The following is a 16158-nucleotide window of genomic DNA, read 5'->3' as shown; positions in this document are numbered from 1 at the left end:
GCAATCCTCCCGCCTCAGACTCCCAAAGTGCTAGGATTACGGGTGTGAGGGCCCCCGCCCCCACCTTGCCCAGTATTGCAGCTTTGATTGAAGATGCCCCACCCTCTGTTTGTTTGGAGAGGCCCCGCCGCGGCCCACGTGCGGCCTAACAGATCTCCCTGTGTTCGCAGCTACGTCTCGGCCATGGTGCCTGTGAAGTCTCCCAGGGAGTACTACGTGCAGCAGGAGGTCATCGTGCTCTTCTGCGAGACGGTGGAGAGGTGAGGACAGGGATGCTTCGGGGCCGGGGGCAGCATCTGGGGAGTCCCTGCCTCACTCCAGGCCTGGGGCAGAGGGCAGCTCTGGGGGAACCTGCTGTCTTGGGAGTGCTCCAGATGGAAGACACCAGCCATGTCTTCCCACATTACATCCGGCTTCTCCTCACAGGTGGGCAGAGGGTAGAGGCCGCCCCTGCCTTCACCTCTGCCCGGTCCCCTTCCACCACCCCATGGTCACTTTTCTGTCGGCCAGAAGGGCAGATCCTGCAGGTGAAGTCACATGTCAGAGGACAAACGCTAGAAGCCTCAGGCATGATGGGTTGGACATCCAAACCTTGTCACCTTCCTCACTCCCTCACTCCTCACCTCCTCACCTCCTCACTCCTCACCTCCTAACTCCTCACCTCCTCACCTCCTCACTCCTCACCTTCTAACTCCTCACCTACACACCTCCTCACTCCTCACCTCCACACTCCTCACCTCCACACCTCCTAACTCCTCTCCTCCACACCTCCTCACTCCTCACCTCTTAACTCCTCTCCTCCACACCTCCTCGCTCCTCACCTCCTAACTCCTCACCTACACACCTCCTCACTCCTCACCTCCTAACTCCTCGCCTCCACACCTCCTCACTCCTCACCTCCTAACTCCTCACCTCCACACCTCCTCACTCCTCACCTCCTAACTCCTCACCTACACACCTCCTCGCTCCTCACCTCCTAACTCCTTACCTACACACCTCCTCACTCCTCTTCACTCCTCACCTTCTCACTCTTCATTCCTTACCTCCTGACTCCTCACCTTCTCACTCTTCACCCCTCACCTCCTCACTCCTCACCTCCTCACCCCCTCACTCTTCACCTCCTCACTCTTCACCTCCTCAGTCTTCACCTCCTCACCTCCTCTATCCTCACCTCCTCAATCCTCACATCCTCAGTCCTCATGTCCTCACTCCTCACCTCCTCACTCCTCACTCCTCACCTCATCAGTCCTCCACTCCTTACTCCTCACCTCCTCACTCCTCAGCTCCTTACTCCTCACGTTCTCACTCCTCACATTCTCACTCCTCACCTCCTCACTCCTCACCTCCTCACCTCCTCAGTCCTCACATCCTCACTCCTCAATCCTCACTCCTCACCACCCCAGGCCAGGATTGGGTTGTTGCTGGGTTTTAAGTCTGCTGAACAAGTGTTTCTTTTGTGGGGGGTGCGGGCGGGGGAAGCCATCAGTATTCTTCTCAGGCTTTGTACAGTAATTTGGAGTCAGGTTTTCTCAGCGGACTTTGGGGCTAAGATGTAACCTTGTTGTTTCTCTTGTTCAAGTGGTACTATGGTGTTTGGAAGATTTGAAATGGACTAATACCACATTGTATGTTTGTTATTTTTAAAAAGCAAATTTTTACTATTTATGCTTTGAGGGATATTTCAAATTATCAGAAAATAAGATGACAGGAAATCCCTTTTATCTTGAAAAGTTGTGATGCCAGCAGGCCTGCTCACGAGGTGCAAGAAAAGCCCTCTGCAGGCCCCGGGTGGTTTCTCAGGGAAATAAAGCTGGTTTCTCAGGGAAGTGTTGAATTGTTTGGGGCAGTGTTTTTGTTCTGTGTTCATTCTTGACACTGGAGTTGTTTCGGTTTCCTGGCCGAGCAGAGCTGTCCTCTGGGTTGCCTTACCTTCTTTGCTGGGCATCATAGCTGTCCTCACACATCCTCCCTGCCCCTGCCTCCTGGGGCAGAGGTGGGGACTGGCAGATGGAAAGGTCAAGCTGGAGCCACCTGCCAGGGCATTCAGGGAAGTGCGTGGCCTTTTCCTGCAGCCCCAGCCCCTTGCACATACGAGGACCGGGGGTGGCATGTGTCACCTCTTGATGTGGCCACCACGCGTGACCGCAGGTGCAAACTGAGGTCTGCCCATCCCTGCTGTGGTCTGACCTGTGGCTGCGGTGGACCAGCCCTCACGCTGCTCACTGTCCCTCTCTCCGGACAGGGCCCTTGACTTCGGGTACCTGACCCAGGACATGATTGATGACTACGAGCCTGCCCTCATGTTCAGCATCCCCAGGCTGGCCATCGTGTGGTGAGTGCCTCCTGTGCCCAGGCCCTCTGCAGAAACCTGCAGGACGGGCAGGGCTGACGGTGCCGGGTCCCGTGTGGGTGCTGTTCCATGGCGCCTCTACCGCACAGTGGCCGCTCGGCTGCCCCAGGTCAGTCACCAGGCAGGCCTGCTTTCGGCCCTCAGCAGACCAGGGACCACGTGTCTGCTGGTCCAGGGACCTGAGTGCCTTCTGTTCACCTTGCTGGTGAGGGAGGCTCTGTCACCCTAGATAGGGCGAGGTGGCGTAACACCTGGCACCTGGCACTGGACAGGTGAGATCGACATGTGAGCTCATTAGTCACAGGAGACCATGAGGGTCACACAGGGCCATGCTCGGAACAGAGTGGCCTTGCAGGAGCTGTGGGAGGCAGACGTGGTGGTAACAAGAGGACGAGGTGCCCCCTGGTCCCTCAGGAGGATGTGATTGGCTTGTTTGAATGATTTGGGGGCTGGCAGGGAGGTGAAGCTCACTGGGTTGAAGGGCAGGTGGGGGCAGTCGGTCTGGCTGCGGGAATACCCGTGTGGAGCCTTTCCTGCCAGCGGGGCCCATCTGGGACAGCAGGGAACTCAAGGCAGCCTGTAGGGCCCTGTGGGGCTCAAGGACGTGAAAACAGCACATGGAAGCTCAGGCCTGAAATCCACCGAGGCAGGAGGCATGGGGTCACCCGCTCAGCGTCTCTGAGCTGCTTGGGGCCAAGGTCAGAACCCAGGGGTTCTGGGGCTTGGCCCACGCTGCTCAGACACATCCTGACTCTAGACGGGGATTCCCTATGCCCCTGCCAGGCGGGTGGTCACGGGGGCGGAACAGTGAGTGGGCCACAGAGAGCTTAATGGAGCTTGCAGCTTGGGGGGAGGGGAAGGGTCCAGTGGGCAGTGGCCTGCAGGTGTGGGACTGCGCAGAGTAGGGGATGAGGGGGAGGGTCCAGTGGGCAGCGGCCTGCAGGTGTGGGACTGGGCAGAGTAGGGGATGAGGGGGAGGGTCCAGTGGGCAGCGGCCTGCAGGTGTGGGACTGCGCAGAGTAGGGGATGGGGATCCCTTGAGAGAGATGCCCTGTGGAGATGTGGATGTCAGTGAAGTGGTCAGGGAGTGTGCAGTGGGCACAGAGGCCAGGACTGGCCCAGGCTCAGGCCGTGCTGAGGACCCCCAGGGAACCCCGGGGCACAGGCACACGTGGCAGCGTGCTGGGGTTGAACATGGATACCCCTCCTGTGGGAAACGGGGGTGCAGAGGTGGGAGCATGTGGGGCGGTGGCAGTGCAGTGGGCTGGGGCTGGCGGCCGGGCCTGTAGGGGACAGAGGTGCTTAACCCCGGGATGTGCCGATCCCCCCTTGTTGGAGCGGGGAGCAATGGGGGCTGCTGCCGGGGCCAGTCCGGACTCCCCCGGGCCAGGCCGCCCACTCACCCAGGTCCTGGGCGCCACCTCCTCAGGGAGGGCTCCAGCATGGTCTCTATCTGCCGGGCCCTGGCTCCCCAGAGTCCCCTCCAGTAGCTCAGGGCCTGGCCTGTTTCCTGCACTGTTCACCTGTCCTCACAGAGGTTGCGTCTTTCAAAGTTAGCAAACCAGAGAGAGCGAGCCTCACATTGCGCCAGAGGGAGGCTCGGAGGCGGGCTCGGATATCCTCCTCCCGTTAGAGTCGGGGGACTTCCCTTCACCTGAAGACCTTGAGGCTGGAGGGCGGGGTGTCCCCAGTGGCCTCCAAGGTGGCTTGAAGGGAAGTGTCCTGGTGGGGAGAGGCTACCCGGAAGCTATTACAGAGCACCCCTTCCCATGGGCCACAGGATTTGGTGACATTGTTTTTCTTTACTAGGCAAGTGTCTCTCTGTGGCCAAACTCACTTTGAAGAAAATGACAGGCAGTTTTGGTCCTTATTCTTCTCTTTGTTTAAAAAACAGAACAGCAAAGATCTGGTGAGCCGGCCTTGTCTCCGCCAGGGCGCAGGGCGCAGTGAGCCTTTCCCTCGGGTACAGGTGTCTCCTTGTCCCAAGGGCACTCACAGCAAATGAGCAGCTCTGCTGTCCTTGTAGAAAGTCCTCCGTGCGTGCTTTGAGGTGTGGCACCAAGCCACCACCCACTCACGCCCACTCACGCCCGTGTCAACGCACTGCTGAGGCCCTGGCTGGACTTCCTCTTAAAGGTCGGGCGTGGTGTGTGCAGATGACCCCAGGTGACCCTCCCCACAGGCTGCACCCCAGGCACACCGTGTTTCTGGACTTTCACACTGAGTCTGCTGCCCACGTTTGCCGAGTACAGGCGACCACAGAACAGCAGCCGCTTCCCACCAGTATCATCTGTGTCCTGTTTGCCAACCTCAGTCCACCTGCCGGTGGCCAAACCTCTGCTTCTCCTTCTGTCCTGAGCTCTCATCCTGGGAGGCAAGGGGAGGTGGGGGGGGTGGTGGGGGATTGGGGAGGGGAGGCCAGGGGAGGGAGGTTGGGGGAGTTGTGGGGGCAGCTGGGGGAGGGAGGTGCGGGAGTTGTGGGGGCAGCTGGGGGAGGGAGGTGCGGGAGTGTGGGGGGTCAGGGAAGGGCAGCAAGTGCTCATCGGGAGGCTGAGGGAGGGAGGTGGGGGAGGGAAGCTGGGGCTCCTGTTGGCAGAGGCTTTGTCCCGTGGGTCCCCTCCTGGAGGCACTGGTGTGGGGTCCTCTCCAGCTCAGGACAGAGGGAGAGCCTGGAAAGGGGGTGAGGGACCCCCAGGAGGTGAAGGAGGGAGGAAGGATGAGCAGGCACAGGAGCCCAAAGCCGGAGTCCAGGGAGCAGGCCTGTCCAGGGGGGTGGCCAGCTGCGAGCCCCCCAGAGGCAGGCATCTAGCCGCAGAGCCAGGCTGCGGATACGAGGAACCGTGGGGTGCACCAGGCTGCCACTACAACCCCTCTGTGCGGCGAGCCTCCAGCAGGGCAAGTGAGTGCTGAGCGGGAGAGTGCCGAGCAGGCAGCTGTTCCTAAGGCCACCCCTCGGGGATGCTCACCGGGGCCCTGCAGTCCTGCACCACCAGTGGCTCCCGGTCTTCTTCCTCGTCGTACACAGCAACCGCTTTGAGCCTCAGGCAGAAGCCACAGCTGCCCGGGGTGGGGCCCAGAACCTGCTCCTTCTTGTGTTCACGCAGCGAGCAAGTATTGAGTGCCTGCTGCATACCTCACCCTATGCTTGTAGCAGGGAGATGGACAGGTGGGCTGACCACAGGGCTGTGGAATGTTCTGGATGCTGGAAGGGGAACTCAGTGCAGGGACCCGATGGGGTGGACAGGAGCTGGAGGCGTGAGGGAGAGGCTCACCAGGGCAGCTGGCCCAGAGGTGGGAGCTGTGCAGGTGGCGGGAGGGGGGCACGTTGGTGCAGGTGGTGTGTGCTCAGGGGCGTGGCCAGGGCTTGAGCAAGGACCAGGGGCCACAGGAACTTCTGCAGCAATGAAGACCCCTGTAGCCTGCATTCCTGGGCCCACACCCTCGCAGGATCCTGCCTCTGTGAAGTGGGCATCCTGGGACCCCCAGGTGACCCCCAGGGAACACTGAGAGCAGAGGGGAGGCGGGGGCGCTGAGCGGGGCAGGAGCTGGGGGTGGAACTCCTCTGTGGCTCTGCCCATGACTCTGCTGCTGCCCAGGAGCCCCAGTCCCTTCTCCAGTACACAGTGTCACAGAACTGTGATGCCACATTGACCAAGCACGAGCTGCGGGCCAGGCTCCGGCCCCCTTCTGAGGGGCTTCCAGTGGCAAAGGCTCTGCTGGGGGTCAACAGCTGGAGGTGGCACAACCAAGCCCAGCCAAGGGTCAGAGCCTGCTGCTCACCTGTGACACAAGAAAGCAGAAACTCTAGCTCTGTGGCCGGCAGAGGAGGCCTGCCTGGGGCAGAGGCAGTGGTAAACTGAGGCCTTCAGGTTGGCACAGGGAGGTGGAGGGGAGGGCTGGGTGGGACCCTGCCCCCTGTTTAGGGTGCAGCCTGGCAGAGTCTGGCCTTACCAGGCAGTGAGGACAAAAACTGGAGGTCATCCCTGTGGGGACTTGCTCTGAGCCGCAGGAGAGGAGCCCCACTTGCCCTGAACCCCTCGGCCTGTCCCCTCCCTAAAACCTGCATCTAGTCAGTCCCTTCTGCCGGTGGAGACAAGCATCCTGGGGAGAGTGTCTCCACGAGGCTCAGACTCTTCGACAAACTGGTTTTACTTTTGGGGATTTATCTTAAAACAGTTTCTTTTTTTTTTTTTTAAACTTTTTATTTATTTTTTTAAATTAAAAAATAGAGACAGGGTCTTGCTATGTTGTCCAGGCTCGTCTCAAGTTCCTGGGCTCTAGCAATCTGACTGCCTTGGCCTCCTAAAGTGCTAGGATTACAGGCGTGAGCTGCCGTGCCCAGCCCCGGCCTTAAAACAGTTCCTTTAAAGGAAGAAATGAAATAAAACCTCTAGACCCAGTGGTCACTTCTCAATCCCCATCAGCACAGAGCTGGCTGCTCCCGTCGCTGCGACTTCGCCCGCCCGCTGGTCTACACTCACAGCTCTGCTTCGGGTGCTTCCCAGACCGGAACTGTGCAGAACCCAGGCCCCTCTCCTCTACCCCTCCCTTCCTCCCCAGGCCCCTCCTTCCAGCCCATCCCAGAACATGTCCAGGAGCCACCGCCCCCGTGGCCTGCGGGATGGTTGCCAGATCCTCTTCAGGGGCCCTCGCCCATCCACCTGTGTCAAGACAAGGTGTCATCTCGGCCCTGCTCAGACCCTTGCCGGAGCTCCCACTGTGATCCACCTGCACCCACACCCAGCCTCTCCCCAGTCCCCGCTCCCACTGTGATCCACCTGCACCCACAGTCACCCTCTCCCCAGTCCCCGCTCCCACTATGATCCACCTGCGCCCACACCCAGCCTCTCCCCAGTCCCCGCTCCCACTGTGATCCACCTGCGCCCACACCCAGCCTCTCCCCAGTCCCCGCTCCCACTGTGATCCACCTGCGCCCACACCCAGCCTCTCCCCAGTCCCCGCTCCCACTGTGATCCACCTGCGCCCACACCCAGCCTCTCCCCAGTCCCCGCTCCCACTGTGATCCACCTGCGCCCACACCCAGCCTCTCCCCAGTCCCCGCTCCCACTGTGATCCACCTGCGCCCACACTCAGCCTCTCCCCAGTCCCCGCTCCCACTGTGATCCATCTGCGCCCACACCCAGCCTCTCCCCAGTCCCTGCTTCCACTGTGATCCACCTGCACCCACACCCAGCCTCTCCCCATTCCCCGCTCCCACTGTGATCCACCTGCACCCACACTCAGCCTCTCCCCAGTCCCCGTGCACCCGCTGCCCTGATCTCCACCACGCTGTCCCCTTCGCTCCAGAGTCCCTTTGGCTGTCCTATCCCTACTGCCTCACTGTCCCCTCCACTGCACTGTCCCCTTTTCCATGATGTTTCCTCCTCCATGCTGTCCCCTCTGCTCCAGTGTTCTCTTGGCCATTCCATCCTCTCCACCATGCTGTCCCCTTCACTGCACCGTCCCCTCCTCTATGCTGTCCCTTCCTCCATGCTGTTCCCTCCTCCATGCTGTTCCCTCCTCCATGCTGTTCCCTCCTCTATGCTGTCCCATCCTCTGTGATGTCCCATTCTCCATGCTGTCCCCTCCCCTATGCTGTCCCATTCTCCATGCTGTCTCCTCCTCTATGACATCCCCTCCTCCATGCTGTCCCTTCCTCTGCAATGTCCTCTCCCCCGTGCTCCTCTGCACTGTTCCCTCCTCCATGCTGTCTCCTGCTCTATGATGTCCCCTCCTCTGTGCTGTCCCCTCCTCTGTACTGTCCCCTCCTCCCTGCTGTCCCTCCCTCTGCGATGTCCCCACCACTGCACCGCTCATCCAAGCCCATCTCCCACCAGCATGTTGCATGACTTACTCTGTTATTTATTTTTCCATGTTATTGAGAGAACATTCATTACCCTATGACTCACCCATCTAAAGTGCACAGTCATTTTTGGTACATTCAGAGTTGTGCAGCCATCACCACAAATTTCGTGACATTTTCATACTCACAAAGATGTGTCTTACTCCTGAGCGGCCACCTCCACCCCCGATCTCCTTCATCCTGCCCCGTAACCCTGGGGAGCCACAAACCTGTTTTCTGTTTCTATAGATTTACCTATTTGGGTTATTCGTATAAATGGGATTTCTGTTATTTTTGTGTCTCCCCCACTAGACCATAACTCTTATTCACTGATGCACCCTGAGTGCCTGGCATGTCCTAGCACAGTAGACTTTTACAGAATTTCGTTGCATTGATCTGATGGGGCACAAATATATATCCACAAAGATTATCCCTGAAGTATTACTTGTAATCATAAAAATTTGAGAAGGGATGGATATCCAGAATTGAGGGATTGGTTAAAAACAATACTCTAGCCATTTAAATAATGACGGAGAAAATCTCCTAATGCTATGCAAAAACATCCCTGGTGTATTAAGTACAAAAATTGTTATCAAATAGTATGTCTCTATTTTACAGCGTTCCTTAAAATGATAGATAACACTTTTGTAAACAGAAATTAAGGCAATAAACATTCTTCTTTATTGTGGTAAAATATACATAACAAAATTCGCCATTTTGACCCTTTCTTAGGGTTTTAATGGCAAAAATTGCAATTACTTTTGCACCACGCTAATATATAGGATTTACCCTCTTGTGACTGTCTTATGTCACTTCACATAATATTTTCAAGCTTCCTCCATGCATAGCATGTGTCAGAATTTCCTTCCTTTTTAAGGCTGAATAATATTCCATTGTATGTAATTAGGTGTTATTTTAAATAAGGAATTTGCAATAACATTCAAAAGAGTAAAATGCCTAGGAATAAATTTAATCAAGAAGGTGAAAGACATGGATGCTGAAAACTAAAAAACATTGCTGAAAAAATTAAAGACATAATTAAACAGAAAGACATTCCATGTTCATGGATGGGAAGACAAATACTCCATAAAGTGATCTACAGATGCAATGCAATTGCTGTCAAAACTCCACTGGCCTTTTGGTTTTGCAGAAATGGAAAAGGTGTTCTAAAATTCATATGGAACTGCAATGGGCCCTAAGTAGCCAAAACAATATTGAAAAACAAAAACAAAGTTGGAAGATTCATACATCCTGATTTCAAAACTTACTACAAGTCAAAACCTTATGGTACTGGCATAAAGATAGATGTATAGACCAATGGAATAAAATTGAGAGGCCATAAATAAATCCAAACATCTATGGTGAACTGATTATTGACAAGGGGGCCAAGATCATAATATAAGGAAAGAACAGTCTCTTCAAAGAATGTTCCTGGGGCATCTGGATAACCACATGCAAAAGAACAAAGTTGTACCCTGCGATGGTTAACTTCATGTGTCATCTTGGCTAGGCCACATTACCCAGATATTTGGTAAAATACCAGTCTGAATTTTGCTGTGAAGGTATTTTTTTTCTTTTTATAATGATAAACTGGCAATTTATAATTGTGCAGATTTATAGAGTGCAAAGTTGTATTATAATCTATGAATGCAGTGTGGAATAATTAAATCAAGCTGGTTAACATATCCATCACCTCAAATATTTAACATTTTTTGAATGAGAACATTTTAAATTTACTCTCTTAAAATTTGGAAATGTCCAACACTCTGTTTTTGACTGTATTCACTATGATGTGCAAATAACTCAAAAAAAGAAGAAACATTCTAGTCTGAGATTTTATACTCTTTGGCCATTCCCCACACCCCCAGCCTCTATAACCACTGTTCTGCTCTCTGATTCTGTAAGTTTAATTGTTTGAGATTCCACATGTAAGTGAGAACATATGGTATTTGTCTTTCTGGGTCTTAGTTATTTCACTTAGCATAATGTTCTAAAATTCCATCCAATTCTTCACAAATATCAGAATCTCTTTTGTTTTTAAGGCTGAATAGTATTCTATTGTATATATATATATACCACAATTTCTTTATTCATCTGTTAAACGCTTAGATTGATTTCATATCTTAGCTACTGTGAATAATGCTACAATAAACATGAGACTACAGACATCCCTTCAACAAACTCATCTCAGATGTTTGGGGTAAATACCCAGAAGTGGGATTGCTGGATCATATGGTAATTATATTTGTAGTTTTTTGAGGAATCTCTGTACTATTTTCCATAATGGCTGTACCAATTTACGTTCCTACCAATGGTGTGCAAGGGTTCCCTTTTCTCCACATCCTTGGTAACACTGATCTTTCATCTTCTTGATAAAAGATATTCAGACAAATGAGAAATGATATCTCATTGTGGCTTTAGTTTGCTTTTCTCTAATGACTAGTGATGTTGGTCATTTGTCTTCTTTTGAGAAATGTTTTTAATCACTGAAATGCAAGGATGGTTCAAAATACACAAATTGATAATTGTGATACATCACATTAATAGAATGAAAAAAACCCATATGATCATCTCATTAGATATAGAAAAAGCATTTGATAAAATTCAACTTCCTTTTATGATGAAAAAAATCAGCAAATTAGATGTAGAAGGAATGTATCCCTTCAAGAGTACCATTGAGTGAAAGTGCAAAAAAAAAAAAAAAAAAAAGAAAGAATGTGCCTTAACACAATAAAGGCCATATTTAATGAGAAGCCCACAGCTAACATCATACTCAATGGAGAAAAATTGAAAGCCTTTCCTCTAAGATATGGAACAAGGCAAAGATGCCTACTCTTGCCACTTCTATTAAATATAGTATTGGAAGTCCTTGCCAAAGCAATTAGGCAAGAGAAAGAAAGAAAAGGCATCCAAATAGGAAAAGAAGTGAAATTGTTACTGTTTGCTGGCAACTTTAAATATATATATTTTATTTGTTATTATTATTGTTATTATAATATATTTTGAGACAGAGTCTTGCTCTGTCACCCAGGCTGGAGTGCAGTGGCACAATCTCAGCTCACTGCAGCCTCCACCTACCAGGTTCAAGCGATTCTCCTGCCTCAGCCTCCTGAACAGCTGGGACTACACGCATGTGCCACCATGCCCAGCTAATTTTTTTTGTTTTTTGAGACGGAGTGTCACTCTGTTGCCCAGGCTGGAGTGCAGTGGCATGATCTCAGCTCACTGCAAGCTCCGCCTCCCAGGTTCACACCATTCTCCTGCCTCAGCCTCCTGAGTAGCTGGGACTACAGGTGCCCGCCACCATGCCTGGCTAAATTTTTGTATTTTTAGTAGAGACAGGGTTTCACCATATTGGCCAGGCTGGTCTTGAACTCCTGATCTGGTGATCCACCTGCCTCGGACTCCCAAAGTGCTGGGATTATAGGTGTGAGCCACCGCACCCGGCCGGCAACCTTATCTTATATGTGGAAAACCCTACAAACTCCACAAAAAAGCTGTTAGGACTAATAATGAATATAGTAAAGTTCCAGGACACAAAATCAACACACAAAAATTAGTAGCATTTTTATACACTAACAATACACTATCTGAAAGAAGAAATCAAGAGAATAATCTCATTTACAATAGCTACAAAAAAATACTAAGGAATAATTTTTATCACGGAGCTGAAAAAGCTGTGCACTGAAAACTATAAAACACCAATGAAATCAATTCAAGAAGACAAATGAAAGATATTCCATCTTCATGGATTGGAAAAATTAATATTGTTAAAATGTCCATACTACCCAAATAAATCTACATGTTTAATGTAATCCCTTTCAAAAGCCCAACATCATTTTATTTATGAAAAGAAAAAAAATCCTGAAATTCATATAGAACCATAAAAACCCACGAATAGCCAAGGCAATCATGAGCAGAAAGGACAAAGCTGGATATACCACACTACCTGATTTTAAACTTTACTGCAAAGCTATAGTAATTTTAAAACAGCTTGGAATTGGCAAAAAGAAGACAACAGGACACATACCAGTGGAACAGAATAAAGAGCCCAGAAGGGAACCCAACTAATTTTCAACAAAGGTGCCAAGAAGACAAGGACAGCTTCTTCAATAAATGGTGCTGGGAAATCTGAAATTTTCACATGTCAAAGAATGAAGCTAGACCCTTATCTTACACCATATAAAAAAATCAACTCAGAATGGATTAAAGAGCTAAATATAAGACCAGAAACTCTAAAACTACTAGAAGAAAACTTAGGGGAAAGACTACACAACATTAGTCTGGGTAGTGACTTTTTGGATTTGGCCCCAAAGTGCAGGCAACAGAAATAAATATCGATAAATTGGATTACATCAAACTGAAAAGCTTCTGCATAGCAAAAGGAACAACAAGGTGCAGAGACAACTTACGGATTGGGAGAAAATATTTACAATTCATACATCTGATGGGTTAATATCCAACATATATAAAGAACTCAAAAAATTAAACAGCAAGAAAACAACAACAACAACAAAAATGGGTAAGAGACTGGGTTTGGTGGCTCATGCCTGTAATCCTAACACTTTGGGATGCTGAGGCAGCAGAATAGCTTGAGGCCAGGAGTTTGAGACCAGCCTAGACAATATGATGAAACCTCATCCCAACGGCAAAAAACCAGGTGTGGTGGTGTGTGCCTGTAGTCCCAGCCACTTGGGAGGCAAAGGCGAGAGGATTACTTGAGCCTAGAAGTTCGAGTTTGCAGTAAGCTATGATCATGCCATTGAATTACAGTCTGGGCAATGGAATGAGACTCTGTCTCTTAAAAGAAAAATGAAAAAGTAAGATTTAAAGACAAGGGGGAAAGGAAAAAATGTGAGTAAGGGAACTGAATATACATTTTCACTGAAGTTTTTAAAGCCATGAATGTATTTTTGCACAAATGCTTTTATCATGTGCATTCGTTTTTTTTGTAAATGATTTTTTTGTAAAGCCAGCAGATACAGGTTAGAGTGATGTTTTCACCTGAGTATATGACAGAAGAATGTTTGAATCATTATTAGTTTCCTGTACTGGCAGTATTAATCGGGAAGAAAGTGGTTGAATAGAGAATAGTAAGAGCAAGGCCATTTAGTCAGTACTTTCACATAGGGCTTGGTCATTTCCAACAATAAATTTGTTCATTGGCAGTATTTCCCACCAAGTTAGTATAGATTCTATGCTATTTGACAAAAGATAGCAATAATAAAGTTAATTTTTTTTTTCTCTTCAGCATTTGCTTTAAGAGAAAAATCCTGAAGCTTGTAGGGATTTCTGATGCCAGGAAACCATGAAACGTGAGAGTATATTTAGCAATCAGGGTGACTTAGCTCATGGTAATTGGCACGTGTATAGTTATAATTTGCATTCTAGTTATTTAAACTGAGATATTCTTGATCAGGCTGAACACACTGTAAGTAGAAGATTGCTTTCCCCGAGAAATAAGATAGAGTCTTTGGAGGATGGCCTTGGTAAACTGGTAGGTCAGCTTCCTCTGGATTTTGGCGATTTCTCTAGTTCTTCCATCATTCCTCAGGGCCCTGGCAATTTTCTGAGTAAGTCACGGGGTTCTGGTTGACTTTTCTTTTTCCCTGAAGGTTTTCCCTAAAGTTTTTCTTTATTTTTCAATATAAATGGAAAGATGTCTTTGGTTTTATCTACCCCTGAATACAAGATGCCATCTTGGCATTACGTGGGAATTCGTGAAGGTATTAAAATGGTCAGAGCTTCTTCCTGCTACTATGGTTCTCCAGTTATACACAGGTTCCTCTGTGGGCAACACTTCTTAGCAGATGGAATTTCCTCTGACGTGAGGACAGTGGTTGATGAAAGCCAGGTCATTTTTGTCACCTGGGGAGGACTGAAGATCAGTTGAATGTTACATCAGTACCTCAAAAGCACCTTCAAATGCTTCACCCAGCTTGTCTTGTTCAACACAAGTCATGCTTCCTTGAATGGATGATTCTTCCCATCGGTGTCCAATGTAGCATCCACTGTACGATGTGGATACAACCTTCCCTGTCCTCTGAAACGCATGTCAGCACTACCCTGCTGTGAGTATTTTAAAGATGAGATTAGCATTTAAATCAGTAGACTCTGAGTACAGCTGACGACTCTCCGTGATGTGGGTGGGCCTCATCCAATTAGTGGAAGGCCCTGAGAGAAACAGACTGAGATCCCCAAGTAAGAGGGAATCCGGCTTCCAGACTCCTTGGATTGGAGCTGCCATGTCAACTCTTCTCTGGGTCTCCAGCAGAATTTGGACTTGCCAGCCCCCACAATTGCATGAAATAATTCCTTAAAATAAATAAATCTTTCTCTCTTGTTCTGTTTCTCTAGAGAACTTTGATACAGAGGGTAAGTCTTCCTGTTCTCAGATTTTTCAATGGATTTGACATCAAAAGCACCACCACAAAAAGATAAAAAGAAACTGGACCTCATCAAAATTTAAAATTGTGATGCATCAAAAGACATTATAAAGAAAATGAAGGCCGGGCACGGTGGCTCAAGCCTGTAATCCCAGCACTTTGGGAGGCCGAGACGGGTGGATCACGAGGTCAGGAGATCGAGACCATCCTGGCTAACACGGTGAAACCCCGTCTCTACTAAAAATACAAAAAACTAGCCGGGCGAGGTGGCGGGCGCCTGTAGTCCCAGCTACTCCGGAGGCTGAGGCAAGAGAATGGCATAAACCCGGGAGGCGGAGCTTGCAGTGAGCTGAGATCCGGCCACTGCACTCCAGCCGGGGCTACAGAGCAAGACTCCGTCTCAAAAAAAAAAAAAAAAAAAAAAAAAATGAAAAGACAACCTAAAGAATATTTGCAGATCACATATCTGTTGAAGATTTAATGTCTAGAACATATAAAGAACCCTTTCAACTCAACAAATCGACAAACAACCCAATTTAAAAATGAGTAAAGACTTGAATAGACATTTCTCCAAAGAAGATATACACGTGGCCAACAGGCACGTGAAAAAGATGGTCCACATCATTCGTTATTAAGGAAATATAAATCAAAACCATGATGAGATGCCACTTCACACCCACCAGGATGGCTGTAATCAAAAAAATTGGAAAAGAATACGTAGTGAGAGTGTGGAGAAGTCAAAACCCTTGGATTGCTGGCGGGAGTGTAAAATGCCGCAGCTGCTACGGAAAACAGTTGGTGGTTCCTTAAAAAGTTAAACATAGAATTATGTGATCCATATGGTCATACCACATACCCTTCTAGGCATATACCCAAGAGAGATGAAAACATATGTCCGTGAACAAACTTCTACACGAATGTTTATGGCAGCATTATTCATAATAGCCCAAAGACAGAAACAATCCAAACGTCCACCCGTGGATGAATGAAGAAATGTATGTGCGGGAACATTCGCCACGTGCCACAGCATCATGAGCCTTGAAAACGTGGTGCAAGGTGAAAACCGGTCACAAAGGTCATGCATTACGTGATTCTGTTTACATGGAACACCCAGAATAGGCCACTTCAGAGAGACAGAAAGCAGATGAGGGATTGCCATGGCTGAGGTGAATAAGTCAGTGGTGATTATTAAAAGGGTATTTTCTGGGGTGATAAAAACCTTTTGAAACTAGAGAGGTGATGGGTGCACAGCAGCATGAATGCAGAAAATGCCTCAGAATCATATCCTTTAAAACAATTGTTTGTTATATGAATTTCTTTGAAAAAAGAAAAGGGAAGACTGGCCACCCCCACTTCCAGCAGGGCCCAGCTTTCTCCACTGTGCAGGGTGTCCTCTGGCCTGCTCACCTTAGCTGGATCTGGGCCAGGCCCCTCACGGTGCCCCCACACCCCTGGCCACACCGAGACCCCGGGATCCAGCTTTCCAGGCTCACTGGTGGGTGACTGCCTTACCCCTGCTCGTGGCAGCGTGGACACAGTCCTGGGTGGCCTGTCGGGCTGTAGCCATGGGCAGCAGCTGC

The 16158-nt window shown here is 49.8% G+C and overlaps 1 protein-coding gene and 1 pseudogene across 19 annotated transcripts in view; one reads left to right on the top strand and one right to left on the bottom strand.

Moving 5' to 3' along the window:
• ZFYVE28 (zinc finger FYVE-type containing 28) overlaps positions 1-16158 on the top strand; it is a 150079-nt gene that overhangs the window by 81108 nt on the left and 52813 nt on the right. For 17 of the 19 annotated variants that reach the window (XR_013417661.1, XR_013417660.1, XR_013417662.1 and 14 more), the window contains 2 exons: positions 171-260; positions 2243-2332. Coding sequence is in view for 12 of the 19 variants with exons in the window: in XM_078002906.1 (XP_077859032.1) it covers positions 171-260; positions 2243-2332 (180 nt within the window). In the remaining 7 variants the exon portion in view is untranslated. Of the gene's footprint in view, positions 1-170; positions 261-2242; positions 2333-9342; positions 9526-16158 lie in introns of those variants that run through there. The other 2 variants (XM_078002911.1, XM_078002904.1) reach the window with 2 other exon arrangements.
• On the bottom strand, positions 13388-14154 carry LOC114678220 (transcription factor Spi-C pseudogene; annotated as a pseudogene).

Source organism: Macaca mulatta, chromosome 5, assembly GCF_049350105.2.
Source record: "Macaca mulatta isolate MMU2019108-1 chromosome 5, T2T-MMU8v2.0, whole genome shotgun sequence".
Taxonomy (NCBI): domain Eukaryota; kingdom Metazoa; phylum Chordata; class Mammalia; order Primates; family Cercopithecidae; genus Macaca; species Macaca mulatta.
Note: the sequence above shows the minus strand (reverse complement) of the source record. Positions and strands in the feature narration are given on the sequence as shown.